The following is a 16548-nucleotide window of genomic DNA, read 5'->3' as shown; positions in this document are numbered from 1 at the left end:
CTTTAAAAGGGCATTGAGGGTTGGGTATGTGGGCATAAGAAGGAAAAGAGGGTTGAAGCCATGTTGGCAAAATGGTGAGGGTAAATATATGAGGCCTATGGGAGGGTTTGTTAAGGAGGAGGTAAAGCTAATGAGGGTTTGTAATAGGGAGCTTTCGATAAAGTTGTATAGGTAGAAAGGGAGAGCATGGAAACAACCCTTACTTAAATTATATACATTAGTTCTATAAATATTATATTTTCAATTCTCTCTCGGTTTTTTCAAGGATATTTAATTGAATTAAATGCTTATAATTAAGTTTTTTTTTTAAAGACCAAGGATTAAGAGAAAAATGATTTCTGATGAGGTGTAGGGATAAGGTAAGAAATTTGTGGTGCCACAACTTCTTCTTTTATCTTCATCGATTCTTTCTCATCCTCGCACCCTCTCTTCTTCTTCTTTTTCTTCTTCTTTTATTGTTGTTCTGATGATACGTTATTGAAAGAGAGAGGAAAACTGGAAGCACCATGCCGAACCAATGGGAGTGGTTATGGGGCAAACCGTACAATTTGCCAAAGTGCAAAATGAAGTGTCTGAAAAATGACTCCATGTAGTCGGCATTGGCATGGAGGTCACCGACAGGGAAACCTGATGATCTCAACACAACGTGTTTGGCAAAATCCTTGAGAAAGATGAAGTGGATGGCCATTCGGATCTCCTGAGATGTGATGGTGGGCTTCTTATTATAACGGGCGAGGCAGGAGGCCTCACGGGAGAGCTCTTCTTCTTCTTCTTTTGATGGGATACGACTCTTCTACTGTGTGTCTGACACAAACGCCTCCTCTCTCTCTCTCTCGTCATGTGTAAACGATTCAATGTCCGGGTGTTATTGCTGGTGTGTGTTGTTACGATGCATGGTGGTGCTTCGTGCAGGCCTTTGAATAGCCGTCGGCTGGCGGCTTTGGTCCCAAGTACGCCCCTCATTCTCTCTTACCACAACGGGCCCCTCCTCACCGGCCCCAAACGGCTCTCCGTCTACCTTATCTGGTATGACGCCTTTACACCCACCCAGCGCTCCGCCATCACCGACTTCCTCTCCTCGCTCTCTCCCTCGGTTGTCAGCAGCCACAACCCCTCCATCAGCTCCTGGTGGGAACCCCTCTACGTCTACCACGACAAGCTTAACGCCTCCGTCCTGACCTACGTCAAACTCGACGGCTAGATCACGGTGAGGGCGTATTCGAAGGGGAAATCTCTGAAGCGCTCGGACATCGAGGTGCTGGCAGTAGGTGCCCTGCGCGTGAAGCGGAAACCGGGGGCAGTGTACCTCCTTCACATTCCAACTCAGATTTGAGATCAGCTTGTTTCCCCGGCTGTGCACCAAAATGACAGCAACCCTCCCACGGCAGAAAATGAACATGAAACCAAGGTAGAAGCATGCAAAATCTATGCACATGGCTGAGCCATTAATCTCAAAACTGAAAAGAAACCATAAATCTTCCACTTAATAATGAACCGATTCGTTATCTTCATCATTTTCATCCATAGCTTCAACCATTATACAAGAACAAAAGGGAAAAGAAGAATTTCTGCACAAAAGACAGAGGAGAGAGGAGAGAGAACAACTTTTTTTGCACCACCAAAAAGGAGAATATGCAATTGGACAAGAGAGAGGGAAGGGAAAGAGGCACATAACCACTCGTGCACTCCACCCCACCTCTTCCCCAAAAAGCACACCCCTTCGTATTTTATTATTTCTTTGAAACTTTGATACATTTGATATCATAAGACCTTTGGCCTTTAATTTTGAGTATTTCTACCCTTTACCAATGCATGCACGTAACACTTTTGTGTATACCATTTATTTATAATGGATCTAGATATGGATGTGGCCCCCTCATGTAAGTGTGTATTTTAGTGATTTTGTAACAATGTACTTGTTATCTTTTTTACAAAAGATGAAATTATAATATATGCATGGACATTTTTGTGCCTTGTTTTTATGCTTCTTTGGGTGTCATCAACTTTAATAGAGGGGGCTCACAAAGTAGACGGAATTCAGATACATCTACATCTTCTGTTTCATTTGAGCATGTCACACACACTTCTCACTTCCCTCCCATCCCACCCTCTTCTATATCACACCTTGATCACTTCTCATCATCTTTCCAAAACCTTGGATTACACTCCACATCTGCATCACACACCGTAGGAGTTGGATTTTCCATCTCCGCTCCTAGCACCTTCTTCTTCTCTATCCCATTCTCTATCTTTTTACACCATGGCCCTTTGTTAGGGGGAATGCCACCATTTAATACAGTGCTTCTTAACTTTCAGCAAATGAGCACACCCATAGCTCTTGGGATGACTGTGATGGACATCCCCCTCACTATCCCTAGCTTCACATCTCACATGACCACTCAAACGCAAGGGTTTCCATCCTCAGCTTATGGTGCTTCTTCACACTCTCCTTGGGTTACACCTATGCACGGATTTTCATCTTCTGCTCCCCGTGTTCCCATCCCACCTCCTTGGGTTACTCATGTGGCTACCATGCCCATGCCTAGTCAGTCCATCACTACCTATGGATCCACCTTGCATACTACGCCCATGCCTGGTGGGCACTCTGGGGCCCATTCCCAAGTGTACTCCACTCCCCCATCCTACCTACACTACACTTTTTCACACTATCCATCTCTGAGCACTACCACTCCTGTTGCAACGGCCAAGAATGCCTTCACGGATAAGACGCATTTTAACGGGTCAAATTTCATGCAACAAGTGCTTGAGTCTCAGGGTATTTGGGACCTCGTCATTGGTCTAGAGCCTATGCCGGAACCTCGACTAGCTCACCCTGACTACATCTGTGAATGGAGAGTCCACAATGCCATAGCCAATTTTGAGTTGATGCAAGGATTGCTTTCTGAGTTTCAGTCTCAGTTGTAGCACTTCCCGCTCGCGTCAGAGCGTTGGAGTCACCTTATTGACCACTATGCAGCTCGAGATTGTACTCGGCGCATCAATCTCGATTTTGAGCTTCAAGAGTTCTCTATTAAGGAAGGGGATGATCTAAAAGTCAAGCTTGCTGAATATAGGCAGTTACTTGCTGAGTTTGCCACTACTAGCTCTCCAAAGTCAGATGACGATCAAGTTTCATTCTTCTTGAATAAGTTGTCCAAAAGACACTTCAATTTCACTGAACACATCATCTCGTCGTAAAGAAAATACCCTAACACAGAAGCATAATCAGAAACTGTACGACAAAGCACAGACTGATAAAAGAACACAGTTAGGGTTAGGGTTAGGGTAACTCAGAGACAATGAATACAGTTAATAAATGAAATGATATGACTACTAATAATACGATGCTCATGCAGCAAACACACTATGCAGTGAATGAATATTGAACCTCAAACTCTTGTATCTCAAGGATCAAGGCAGGGGTAATGAGCAGGAGAGAGTGTCGTACTCTGAACGGATCCCGAATTGCAGCAAGGCAGCCTTCGAATGTCGAACATCGACAAATGTAGCAGTGAGAAGCTGTATCTGATGCAGACAGCAGGTGAGGAGAGAGAAAGACTAAAAACGCAGGTAGGACAGCCTACAAGGGAGAGAGACTAAAAACGCAGGCAACAAGTGAGAGAAAGACTAAAAATGGAGGCAGGACAGCCTGCAGGAGAGAGAAAAACTGCAACGACGACAGCAGGAGAGAGAAAACTGTCAGGGCGGCAGCTAGGGCCTAAACTGCTGCATTGGCAGGCTGTACGATAGTAGTGCAGATGATCAGCAGTCAATCACCAGGCAGAAACAGCAGCAATCAGCGTGTGGAGGGCTGGAAACAGGCGCCAGACTGTAGGGAATAGTGATGGACAGGAAGGGCTGAGATGTCCTTCGCGAACGGGTTGTGGGCAGCAAGCTGATAACACCTAAAACTTGCAAAAACGAGATTCAGGGAAGAGTGGAGGGTTGGCTGCCAATTTATAGAAAATTAGGGTTCTAGATCTTCTCCCACTTAACTCTCTCGATCCGCTCCCTGTTTTAGGGTTTTGGCTAAAATAAGCCTAAAATAAGCATGTTTTGGGGCTGTTTAAGTGGCTAAGAACAATTCTTAGCACAATACTCGCAACCTCAATTGCCAACCTTCTACGAGTTTGAGTGCTAGTTCTTGCGTTACGTGAGGCTGTATGATCAAGTCCACAAGAAATCCTCATTACATCCTTATTCATAGCAGAGGAGATTGGTTGCCTCTTCTTTAGGAGGGAACACCACCAGTGGCAAGAACTTGCAAGATGCGAAGGCGAGCTAATCTTGGAGCTCTCAAAGAGTACGATGTTGGTTAGCATAAAATATGGCATGATCCTAGATCGTTTTAATGTTTTCCCTAGCAATCATCAACATCTCATACATATTGTGCAAAAAGTCAACTATGGATTACATTGTCAATCCCTTGAGTTCTGTGGCAATTGGTAGTCATAATCGTACATAAGCATTAACAAGTTATAACTAGTAGCCGAATGCCTAGCACTGTTATAAGCAAACTTAATCTGAGGAAGATAATACAGATTGCCCATGGGAGACATATGTACGTAACATATCCTCTATGGTTTGATTTGTTCTTTTGGTCAGCCCATCGGTTTTAGATGTTCTGAGGATGACATGGACAATCGAGTTTCTAATTTTTAGAAAACCATTTGCTAGAAATGACTAGTGAACTTAGACTCCTAGTCATTGACTATTTCTTTGAGCAAACCATAAAGTCTATAAAGATGATCGACAAAGAGACCAGCCAACCCGTGACTTTGCAAGATCGTCTTTGTAGGAACACATCAAGCCATATTTTCAATCAGTCAACCATAACCTTGAGTGTGTCATGACCTTGATTTGTACGAGGCAATCCTAGTACAAGTCCATAAAAATGCACTTGTATTTCCTATTGGGAATTTGTAAAGAATGCAAGATTTTCGCCTGTCTGTGCTGTTGAGCTTTATTAAGTTGACACTCTCAGCCGAAAGCCTCCTAACACCGCGCCTTCCAGATATGCCAACCAGTGAGGCTCTCTATGATCTCCCATACCTCAGAGCGGTCTGCTGTGGGGTCCAGCACCTGGCAGATGGGTAGAGCCTCTAAACTAACCACTACGCACGACCCTGCCTCGATTATGAATATCGTGTCCTGCATTCTGACCTCATATAGAAGGTAATAGCCCTGGCTGACCGCTTGCCAGCAGAAAGCTTCCCATGAGATACATCTAAGGTTGGATGCTATACAGTGAAGGATTTGGCATGCTCTTCTCCACACAACCAAAGGCAATGCTTTGGGGTTTCCGGAGACTGCTGTGTGCACTGCTTACAACCTCTCTTCTGTATCTAGGCAAGCCACCTTTCCACCGCCAAGCCTCCATGTGCCACCAATCATAAAAAATACAATACTCTCCTTAGCCTCCAGCTATCCCATAGGCGGTGCCAGAAGGTCTATCAGAAAAGCTCCGTGATGGTGAGCTTCTCCCAGTGCTTGCTACGTGAGGGCGCCCAATCCATATCCTCCTGCATCAGTACGTATTTGCCAATCCTGGTGGTGTACTCTAGGAACCTTGGTGGCTTCTTGGCGACCGTAGTGGCCAACCATAGCCACTCTCCCGGATCCCACTCCAGCTCATCAAGTGGTTTGTCCTCCCAGATTCATAGGCGCCACTTCTTAAGCTCCTGCCAGAAGACAAAAGGGTCCAGCCACCATGTCTTTCCGTGAAGGCCAATCACTCGGATTCTCTTCCATGAAAGGATAGCTATCCCCTCATCGTGCTGCCCTCTGTCAAGAGCTTGATGCCCCCTCTCTTGTATGATGAAGAAGGTCCCAGGTGGAGCGCTGCCCACACTACTTGCCACGTGTAGGGGGATGCCTGTTGGTGAAAACCTAGCGGCCCATACCTCCGCGAGCTCTATCGGCTCTTGTATCGAGGCAGCAAGCCACTCCTGAGGTATTGCTGCGTCTGTCTCCCTTCTCCTCCACTCTACTCCTCTCTAGTAGCGTGATACTTGTTGCAGCACCTCCTCGTCCACCATCATGTATACCTCCCACCATGTCCTGATAGTACGAGCCGGGCCAGCCTCCCAACCAGCCCATTGGATGTGGAGGCACTCGCCAATCTGTGCCCCTTTCCAATCTCTGACCTGGGGGTTCCAGATCACTGGCTAACGGTCTATCTCCACTTGGTAACTTGAGGGGACTCTGAATTAGGGCGTTACGGAGGCCCTGCCACACGCGGAGCAAGCTGCGTAGAAAAGGTGATGTGGGGAGGGGGGGCGATCTAGGCTGACGTGAAGATCCACCTCAAGGACGGCCTCCACTCACCACCAAGCCTCGGTCTAAAATCTTGAAGACCCTCCTGTAATAGGATCTTCCAGGTCTACCCTCCTCGTGTGAGGTCGCAAACGACTAGCTTGCCCAAGAAGACCATACTTTGATACTCTGGGTCTATGATCCTAGGCCATACCTCTGATTGATGCCGCATGGTCGCCCACGCGATCTTGGCCTTGGAATCCTTGGAGGCGTTTGACCGAGACCAAAGAAAGTTCCGCACTAGGCGGCAAAGCTACACTGCGCAGGATGAGGAGAAGCACCAACATGAGGTGATGTACCAGGCCGTTGCTAGGAGGACCTGGTTAACCACTAGGACTTGGACGGCTAGTGAGAGGCGAACGGTACTCCAGTATGTCACCTTTCTCCGCATAGAATTAAGGACTGAAAGAGACTGTTGGTGGGCAAGAGTGATGTCGAGTCCCAGTTGGAACCCTAGGTACCAAACCGTCTGCTCTCTGCTCACTCATCTAAATCCTAGGTGGACGCCCCACTCCGTGCGAGAGTCCAAGTCTGTGAGGAAACCAACCGACTTTCACCAATTGATTTTCGCTCCCACTGCAGAACAGAACACCTCAAGAGCCATCCTCACTCTCGTCAGTATCAACTCATTGTTCTCTATGTAGAGTGCTGTATCATCTGCATACTTTGAGTCTAACAACTCAGTCTCCTCTCTCACTGGAAGTCGGAGGCCGCGTAATTTGCTCCCACGTGACCTAAGGAAGTGAGACATCGCCTCTGCGAAGAGCTAGAACAGGTACCGGGCCACGATCTCTCCAGCCAAAGCTCCTCCCCTCGCCTACCACCTATGAGAACCCTGTTGGTGGCCGCTTTGTAAAGTGCGGAGACCTCGCGAATCCAAGACCCAGAGTAGTACGGCCAGTCCTTGCTTGCTGTGCTGAGCCCACTCTGTCGCCTCAAAGAAGGTGAATACATTGTCTAGGATGCTTCTATCCTGGACAAAGCCTGTCTGTGTGTCATGGATGATGTCTGGAAGCACGGGGCGTAGTCCCCTACCAATCATCTTTGCTAGTGCCTTATAGGCCACTGGCAATAAGGTGATCGGTCTCCACTGGGAAAGCTCCAACTGGTCTCCCCCTTTGCGGAGAAGACTGATAAGGCTTGGTGAAAGACTCCCTGACATTTGTCTTGAAGTGAAAATCTCCTATAAAGGCCATCCGTAGGGGGTCCTTCACCACTTCCCAGTAGGTAGTGAAGAAGGCCTTAGAGAGGCCATCCTCTCACGGGCATTTTTGCTTGTTCTGTGTATGGAAAGCCTCCTCTAGTTCCTTCTCTGTGAAGGGGCCTAGGAGGGAGCATCCCATCTCCACTGTGACGAGTGACAAGATGTGAACCCAGACCTGCTGTCTACATCGCTGTCCTCTAGCTGAGGCTGTCTTTTGCTAGAAAAGACGTTTGTAGTAGCTAGTGGCAATCTCCATCACCTCGTCTGGGCTAGAACGAGTCCTCTCATACTGATCTCGAAGGCTGTGTATCTGCTCTCCTGAGGTGTGAGGCTGGTGCACCGGGAAAAACTCCTTGCATCTTGTGTCCCCCTTTCGTGCCGAGAAAGCTGCTGAGGTGCAGAAAGAGAAATCCTAGCACCTGTCCTCTAGGCCAGTGATGGCTGCTCGTGCGCGCACCTCCTGTGTGTGGAGGGTGGGATCCCCTGGTGTTACATTAATAAGGTAAATTATGGGAAACAGGTGCGAGGGACGACCGTCCAGGGGCCTTGGGCACCCAAACTAGGTTTAGGGGAGCCTAGAATGAACTAGAGTCCAAGAATAGTAGGACTCACTAAAGGTTGAGGGCTGGCAGTCGGATCACGATGAGAGTTGCCAGCAACTATCTAGGCAAGGTTGGGAGGAGAAATGGGACTCGTGCCACTATTCATCTTGAAATCAACTCTTAGTGAGTTTGGTTTTACCTGTTTTCACGTTTTCAAATCTGCTCAGCGTATCATTGGTATCAGAGCCACCATTGCGCCCTGCTTCAGTCGCCGGAGCCGTTGGGAGTTTCTGACGAAGGCTTTCTTCAGCGTCATACGGGTCAGGCGACTAGACGGTACCCCATATGTTACATGGGTCTGCTGTGAAGACGGTCGTCACACGTCACCCGTCATCCGTCATATTGGCCGTAGGGAGTCATACAGCGTGAAGACGGTGCCCCACACGTCACTTGTCATATGTCATACTGGCCGCAGTAAGTCATACACGATTGATTTTGTGAGAGCAGTAATTGGACGGCAGTCAAACTTGTCACCAGCCGGACGAAGCCAGTCAGACAAATTTCACATGTAGAAGGCATATAGATGGTTCACGTGACCATTAGGAAGGGGTGTATTTAGTCCCCTCCTTACTAGGTGTTTCTGCCAATAAGCTTCATTTTCAGCGTGACCGGGTCAGTTCGGGAAAGACAAATTATTTCTCACTCTTCGGGGTTATTATTAAAACCAGCAACAGTTGCCCTATCACTATAACCAGGGAAGTACTTCACTTTGTACGCAAGTTTCTTATATTTGCTTTCCAATTCCAGTGTATTAATGGAAGGGAAAGGGAGAGAGGGAGTAATTGAGGATTCTAGTTCTGGGGACCACCCTATGGTAGATCCCCATGAAATGGAGATACAAGAAGAATAGTGGGAAGAATTTTTTGCCACACGAGAACAATTTGATGATCTAACTGCTCGTGTGCAGGCACAGGGGGTTCAAATGGAATTTTTAACTCAAACACTCACCGAAATAAAATCTCAATTAACTTTATTACTAGAAAGGGATAAAAATAAGATAGAAACCTCGGATATCCCATCTTTATCGAAAGATTTGGATGTGACTATGCGAGATCCTAAGGAACCCCACCACAAGTTGAGAGATAATCCAGTTTTAAAAGATATGAAACCCCCTCAGTTTCACAGAGAGGAAAAAGATAGAAATAAAGACACTATCTTTAATTTTATTCAAAAATGAGAGGATTTGTACAAACTTAAAAATACTCCACCACATCTCCAAGCGCTGGAGGCCAGTTTAACTTTGGGGCCAAAGGCGTATAAATGGTGGCGAACTTTAAAGGAGGAAAATAAAATACCTAAAACTTGGGCTTAATTTGAATCGGTCTTTTTGAAAGAATTCCTTCCTGAAAATGAAATGGAAAGAAATTGGGAAGATTGGGATTATGTCAGATAAAAGGGAAGACCCCTGCTGACATATCTAGAGGAATATCATGAGATAATTCTCAAATTGGAAGGAATAGATGAATTTCAAAAGAGAAGAGGATTCATTAGGGGACTAGATAAGGCCTATAAAAAGGAAGTGAAAAGGAGTTCACCTAAGACGCTTGAAGAGGCAATTAAATTTGCATTAATCAATGAAGATAGTACGCGTCCAGGTACACTCACTAGTCTCACTGATACGGAGCCCAAGAGTAAAGAATTGAAAACCTCAAAATTTGTAAGCAAATTTAAAAGAAAAATGCCATTTCTTAAGGGCAAGAAATAACCTTTTGAAAAGAAACAATATGTAAGGCCAAAGTTAAGTCCAGATGACTTTGATAAGGCCAAAAAAGAAAAGCTGTGTTTCAATTGCCTATCCCCTAACCATGTTGCTTGGAGTTGCCCTCAAAGGAAAAAGGGGGAAGATAAAGGAAAGGATAAGGACAAGGGCAAGGGAAAAGAAAAACAAATCCATGCAGTGCAGACTCTAGGATTAAAGAGGCATGAAAAGTATAAATCCTTAGAGGTTTTGCACAAGGATGTACAACACAGGTGTTGTATGTCAACTTCTATGTGGCAGCCTACCTTTGGGCCACATGATTTAGTTAGAGTACATGGATTGATAGCTGGAAAGAGGGTTAGAGTCATGATTGATGACTCTGCTACCCACAATTTTATAAATTATGCACTTGTCAAAAAATTGAAACTTCCCCAACAAAAGAGTGAACATCAATATGTTGTTCGTATGATGCAAGGTCAGGATAATAAAATATGGGATACAATGGTATCCAATTTGGAAATTGAGATCCAAGGATATAAAGATAAACTTGATTTCCAAATTATGAATATGGAAAGAGCCGATATTGCTTTAGGGAGAGAGTGGCTATGGGAATTGGAACCATCCTTAAAACGTAGTCATCATCATAATACACTGGAATTTGAAAGGGATGGTAAGACTTTTGTGATTCAAGGTGAACATGAAGTATCTGATAATCCTTTGTTGTGTTCCACTGAAGTTCAGAAGCTCATAAAGAAGGAAGCTTGTGAGGTATATATGTTACGGTCTCTTCCTGTACAAAACACTTTTACTTTCTGTAATATAAAGCAACAATTTTCTTATGTTTGTGAGTTGAATGTAAGTAATGAATTAAGTGGTTTGTTAGATGAATTTAAAGATGTGTTTTCTTCTGATTTTCCAAGTGGCCTTCCACCAGATAGGGGTGATATAAATCACCCAATTGACACAAATAAGGTATTTCTAAACCACCTTATAAGTTAAGTGAAACATAGCACCAAGAAGTTGAAAGACAAATTAAGGATTACCTTGATAAAGGGTTTATACAACCCAGTAATTCACCTTGGGCTTCGCCAATTTTATTGGTAAAGAAAAAAGATGGTTCTATGCGACTTTGTGTTGATTATAGAGCACTTAATAAGATAACGGTGAAGAATAAATTTCCTATGCCTAGAATGGAAGATCTTTTTGATCAATTACAAGGGGCAAAATTCTTCACAAAGATAGACTTGAGATCAGGCTATCACCAAGTAAGAATTAAGGCACAAGATGTTCCTAAGACAGCATTTCGTACTAGATACGGGCATTATGATTTTTTGGTGATGCCTTTTGGCCTCACTAATGCACCAGCTACCTTTATGAAGTTGATGAATAGTGTGTTACGGCCCTATCTAGGACATTTTGTAGTAGTCTTCTTGGATGATATCTTGATCTTTAGTAGATCAAAAGAAGAACGTTTGGAACACTTACGATTGGTATTCCAATTGTTAAGAACACATTCCCTTTATGCAAAGAAAACTAAATGTGAATTCTTCGCACAAGAGGTCAAATATTTGGGGCATATTATCTCGAAAGAGGAAATCAAGATGGATCCAGAAAAAGTAAGGGCGATTATTGAATGGCCATCTCCAAGGAACCTGGAAGAGCTGCAGATCTTCCTAGGTTTATCTGAATTTTATCGTAGATTCATTTGAGATTATGCCAAAATAGCTGTTCCAATGACATACCAACTTAAAGGGAAAGGGAAGAGCTTTAATTGGGGAACAGACCAAAATGAAAGTTTTCAAAAACTTAAGGTAGCTATTGCTACAGCTCCAGTACTATTAATTGTGGATCTCAATAAACCATTTGTGGTTGAAGCCGATGCCAGTGATAAGGCGATAGGCGCGGTCTTATTACAAGAAGGTCGACCAGTTGCTTTTGAAAGCAAGAAGTTAGACCGTGCAAAACAGAATTATTATGTTTATGAGAGGGAGTTGTATGCAATAGTACATGCAATGAATAAATGGAGGCACTATCTGTACGGTGCCAAACTTTTGATCTTGTCGGATCATGAAAGCATTAAGTGGCTTAATGACCAACGGGATCTATAAGGGCGTAAAGCCAGATGGGCCGAACTCCTCCAAGTTCGACTATGAGATAAGGTATAGAAAAGGAAAGTATAATATAGTGGCTGATGCACTCAGCAGAATGCCCATTATAAATGAATTGAGTTTTACTCAGTTCACTTCCGATTTGCTTGAATCCTTACAAGGGAAATGCCAGGTTGATCGGGCTTATTCCAACATATGGGAAGCAATAAAAAATGGGGATCCAAATGGAAGGACCTCCACTGAGGAAGGAATATCTGAGGATGTTCAACAAGGAAATGGAGCATTGGGAGTTGCTCAAATGGGATTCAAGTGGAAGAATTTTACCATTGATAATGGTTATTTACTCTACAAGGGTAGGGTATGTGTCCCGAAAGATGAAGAAATAAGGCGCCAGATACTCTTTGAGTGTCATGATACCCCTAGCTCGGGATATCCAAGAGTTAATAAGACTTATAGTCTTATTAAAAGGCAGTTCTATTGGCCTGGAATGAATAAGGACGTCCTTGACTATGTGGTCAAATGTAATAAATGCCAGGTTAATAAAGCTGAAAGATTGAAAATGGGAGGACTTCTCCATCCATTAGAGATTCCTTCGGGAAAATGGGAGAGTATCTCCATGGATTTTATTGTTGCATTACCCAGAACACAGAGGGGGCACGACTCTGTGTGGTGATTGTGGATAGGTTAACCAAAATGGCTAGGTTTATTCCAACTTCAACTGATGTTAAAACACCAGAATTGGTTAGATTGTTCGTAGAGAATATACCGATTGTATGGCCTTCCGGCAAATATAGTTTCTGATCGGGATAGAAAATTTGATAGTCAATTTTGGTGTGCGGTATTTAGGAAGTTGGATACTAAACTTAGCATGAGTACGGCGGACCACCCGTAAACAGATGGGCAAACTGAAAGGGTTAACCAAATCCTTGAAGATATGCTCATGGCATATGTAAGTAAAAGGCAAACTAATTGGGAAGAGTATCTACCGATAGCAGAGTTTACATATAATAGTGCCAAGCACTCTTCCACTGGATATAGTCCATTTATGTTAATGTATGGGTTTTCAGCCCAGAGCTCCTCATGCAGTAGGACTGCATAAGGAAAAGGTTCAGGCAGCCAAGGTTTTTTTGGAGGATATGAATAGTATGTTAAAATTTGCTCAAGGAAATATTAAGAAAGCTCAAAATCGAGCTAGAGCTTATGCAAATCCTCATTGAAGAGACATCTCCTTTGAAGAAGGAGAATTTGTCTATCTTAAAGTGCCTGAATAAACTAAAACCATAAAAATGGGACAATGTCCAAAGCTCTCACCCAGGTATTGTGGTCCTTTCACAATACTTAAGAAGGTGGGAGAACAGGCTTATAAGCTCCAACTACCTGCTGGTAGTAAATACATTCAGTTTTTCATGTAAGTAAGCTAAGGAAGAAGCTGGGTGATTTGGATAATTTAATCTTAAATGATAACATTGAGGAGCTATTAGATGACCAATCTAATCCACATGAACCAAAAAGAATATTAAATGTTCGTAACAGACGAACAAGGAATACTATTTATCAAGAATGTTTGGTCAAGTGGAAAGATTGTTTAGAAGAAAGCTCAACATGGGAGCGAGTAAGTACCCTAAGGAAAAGGTTTCCCAATTTATAGTTAGACCTTTCAAGTATCGTTTTCGAGGACGAAACCGATTCTTAAGGGGAAGGAAATGTTACATTAATAAGGTAAATTACAGGAAACAGGCGCGAAGGACGACCGTTCGGGGGCCTTGGGCACCCGAATGGGGTTTAGGAGAGCCTAGAATGAACTAGAGTCTAAGAATAGTAGGACTCACTAAAGGTTGACGGCTGGCAGTCGGATCACGATGAGAGTTGCTAGCAACTATCTAGGCAAGGTTGAGAGGAGAAATGGGACTCGTGCCACTATTCATCTTGAAATCAACTCTTAGTGAGTTTGGTTTTACTAGTTTCCGCGTTTTCATTTCTGCTCAGCGTATCACCTGGTACCTCCTGGAACAATCTCTGTGTGGCTGCAAGGTCCTGCTAGGGTGCTCTCTCCTCTTCCCAGCTCTATTTCTTGGCCTGTATGGCTGTCTCTTGGCAGATACTCCTCAACTCGGCTAGGACCTCTGCAACCTCCTCTGCGATCCGGTCTCTCTTGCCCCACTCCTTGGTCCAAATCTGCTCTATTTGTCTCATCACCTCCTCCCTCTTATAGATTGAGTCAGGGATCTGACAGGATCGTGTGTCTAGGGCAGATGCTGGGGGACCAGCAGGACTCCACCTAGCCTCCTGTAAGGCCAAGAGAAGTCCAATGACCTCTCCCTCCTGTGGAAGGTAGGGTCTCTCCAGGCATCACGTGCTCCTACTGCTACTAGAAGGACTTGCCATGCCTTTTGCTCCTCCCCAACCATGCCTTGGTAATTTCTGCGTTTGCCTTGCTGGTCCTCCAAAGCCTCCAGGTTGTTGAAGTCTCCTTCAACGATCTAGGAGTCCACCTCTGGAAGTCCATTCATGATCTCCACCCAGAACCTGCTACGTGCCCTAAGCTCCGTAGGGGCATAGACATTGAGGACTCCAAGGCACGAGTCCCCAATATCCAATCTGATCCCTAGAACCCTCCTTGCCACTATCGTATCGTGGTCTCATACACAAGCGGTGAGACTCGGGCCAATAGAGGTGCATACGCTTCCACTCCTACTTCGGGCACCTATGGCGTGCTCCCAGTAAGTGTGCAGGCTGCCCGAGAATACCTTCCCTACTTGCTGGGCCTAGGTGGGAGTAGTAAGATATCCACCCATCCGGCAAGGGTTGGCTACAGCTCTTGTCGAACAATCAACTTCCTGGAACCACTTGCCCCACTGTAGTGGAGACTATGCACATTCCAGGATGCAAGGTATAAGCTCATGGGGAAATCTGCGATTGACCGAACAGGTATTTGTTTGGTGTGGAGGTTGTTGATGAGGAGGAGAAACTATAGGGCATGCAAGTACGCTTTGCGGCAGTTTTGGACGATGAACTCTAGTCCCCCATGGTGGCCCTCGACTAGACCATAGGGGTGATAGATGCTCGAGGTGGTACTATCAATGCATGTGTCAGGTATGCTGAGAGTCGTGACTCTGTACACTGGTAGAAACGGGCCTCCTATGCCAGGGGCCACTTGATCACATCCCTCGGAGCTCTCCACTATGGAGGGGTTTGAAAGATAGTGCTCAAGTGTGGGATCTCGACAGTAGCCCACCAGTTGATGTCCATAAAAAAAATTAGACTTGAGTCTCCTTTTCCCCTTCTTCCCAACAAGTAGGCTAATTTTTCAGTAGTCTTTTGTAGCTTTTCTTTAGAGAAAAGAACAATGATGACTTTTCTCGTTATAGATGATACGTGCATACTTTAGATTTCAAGAGATGTTCAAGATACGGGATCAAGGTGATGGCTACCGTAGTAGACTGTAGGCAATAGCGTTGATCTTCCTTCTTTGCCCTAGGGTATGGGAGTGGAGGCTTTTCAGACGAGCATGTGTTTTGCAGGACCCGTTTTGGCACCTGACCCACTTGGCCTTTCTTCAAGTACCTGACTTGTCTATCAAATTGTTCTATATGGTGATGATACTAGGACACTTGAGAGACTTTTTTATGGATGACTTCCTCTAGGCACATGGTTAGTGATATGCCATCTTCCGTGAAATTGTTCTAGATGCATATACCATTTGGAGATCTAGAGACAAGGCATTTGGGACTCTGCCTGTAGGCTGTATTTCAGCAGATTTGGCAAAGAGACTTTTGGATTCATTTCTATCTAGAATTCGATGGTGAGCGGATTGTCACTTTGAGAGCAGTTGTGTTGTTGCCTACTTATTGGTTAATCCTTGAGCTATGTAGGTCATCTGAGTTAGTAGCTTGGCACATTTGGAAGGTGAGATGATGACAGATGATTGAGCAAGAGAGAGCAGCAGCAGTAGCAAACCTATGATAAGGTCCTCTTCTCCCTCTCCTTCAAAGGAAGGGTAAGAAATCAACAAATGTTTCCTAATCTATGCAAATGCTCTTGTGTCTAGCTGTTGTGTTTCGTACAGTAGGAGAGTCTTTGTAGGGCCACTTCAAAGAATCGTAGGACTTTTCATGGGTAGAGAAGCAAATGTTGCATCACAAGATTTACTTTAAAGGTTTCCAAAAGGTAGTGTTCACTCTTTTGTCCTTTCCCACACACTAGCTTGAGGAAATTACAAATGTTACATGATGTGTATTTTACTCAAGCTCCTGTTTGAAAGGCTGATGGCATTTTGTTGTGCTGTTTTGTCTGCCTTCTCATGCTGACTAGTTGAACAAGCAATTGTAATTAGATTTGGGTTTTTTCGGAGAAAATAAATTTCTATTAATAACACCTCTGAGAAAACACCCTGAGGTAAAATACAAGGTACAAAGAACCCTGTAGAGAGTACTAGGATCCCTGTGATGTTATTAACAGGTCATGGGTTAATATTTTGGAAGGGTAGCATTATTGTCAAGATGGTTGGGCCTCAAACTGATAAAATCTTTCTGACTTACAGTAACATTCCTGCTACTCCTCGAGAGGAGGTTGAGGCATTAGGGGGGACGCGGGATCTCTTAGCAGCAGGTAAGGGCTTCA

The 16548-nt window shown here is 44.5% G+C and overlaps 1 protein-coding gene across 2 annotated transcripts in view; it reads left to right on the top strand.

Moving 5' to 3' along the window:
* LOC148029712 (B3 domain-containing protein Os07g0679700-like) overlaps positions 1-16548 on the top strand; it is a 137737-nt gene that overhangs the window by 84218 nt on the left and 36971 nt on the right. For both annotated transcript variants that reach the window (XM_087686018.1, XM_087686019.1), the window contains exon 11: positions 16469-16536. In XM_087686018.1, coding sequence (XP_087542144.1) covers positions 16469-16536 — 68 coding nt within the window. The remainder of the gene's footprint in view (positions 1-16468; positions 16537-16548) is intronic.

Source organism: Lygodium microphyllum, chromosome 10, assembly GCF_053477565.2.
Source record: "Lygodium microphyllum isolate KBCC chromosome 10, Lygodium_microphyllum_v1.1.10, whole genome shotgun sequence".
In the NCBI taxonomy this organism is placed as follows: Eukaryota; Viridiplantae; Streptophyta; class Polypodiopsida; order Schizaeales; family Lygodiaceae; genus Lygodium; species Lygodium microphyllum.
The sequence above is the reverse complement of the archived record's forward strand: the minus strand, read 5'-3'. Positions and strand labels throughout refer to the sequence as shown.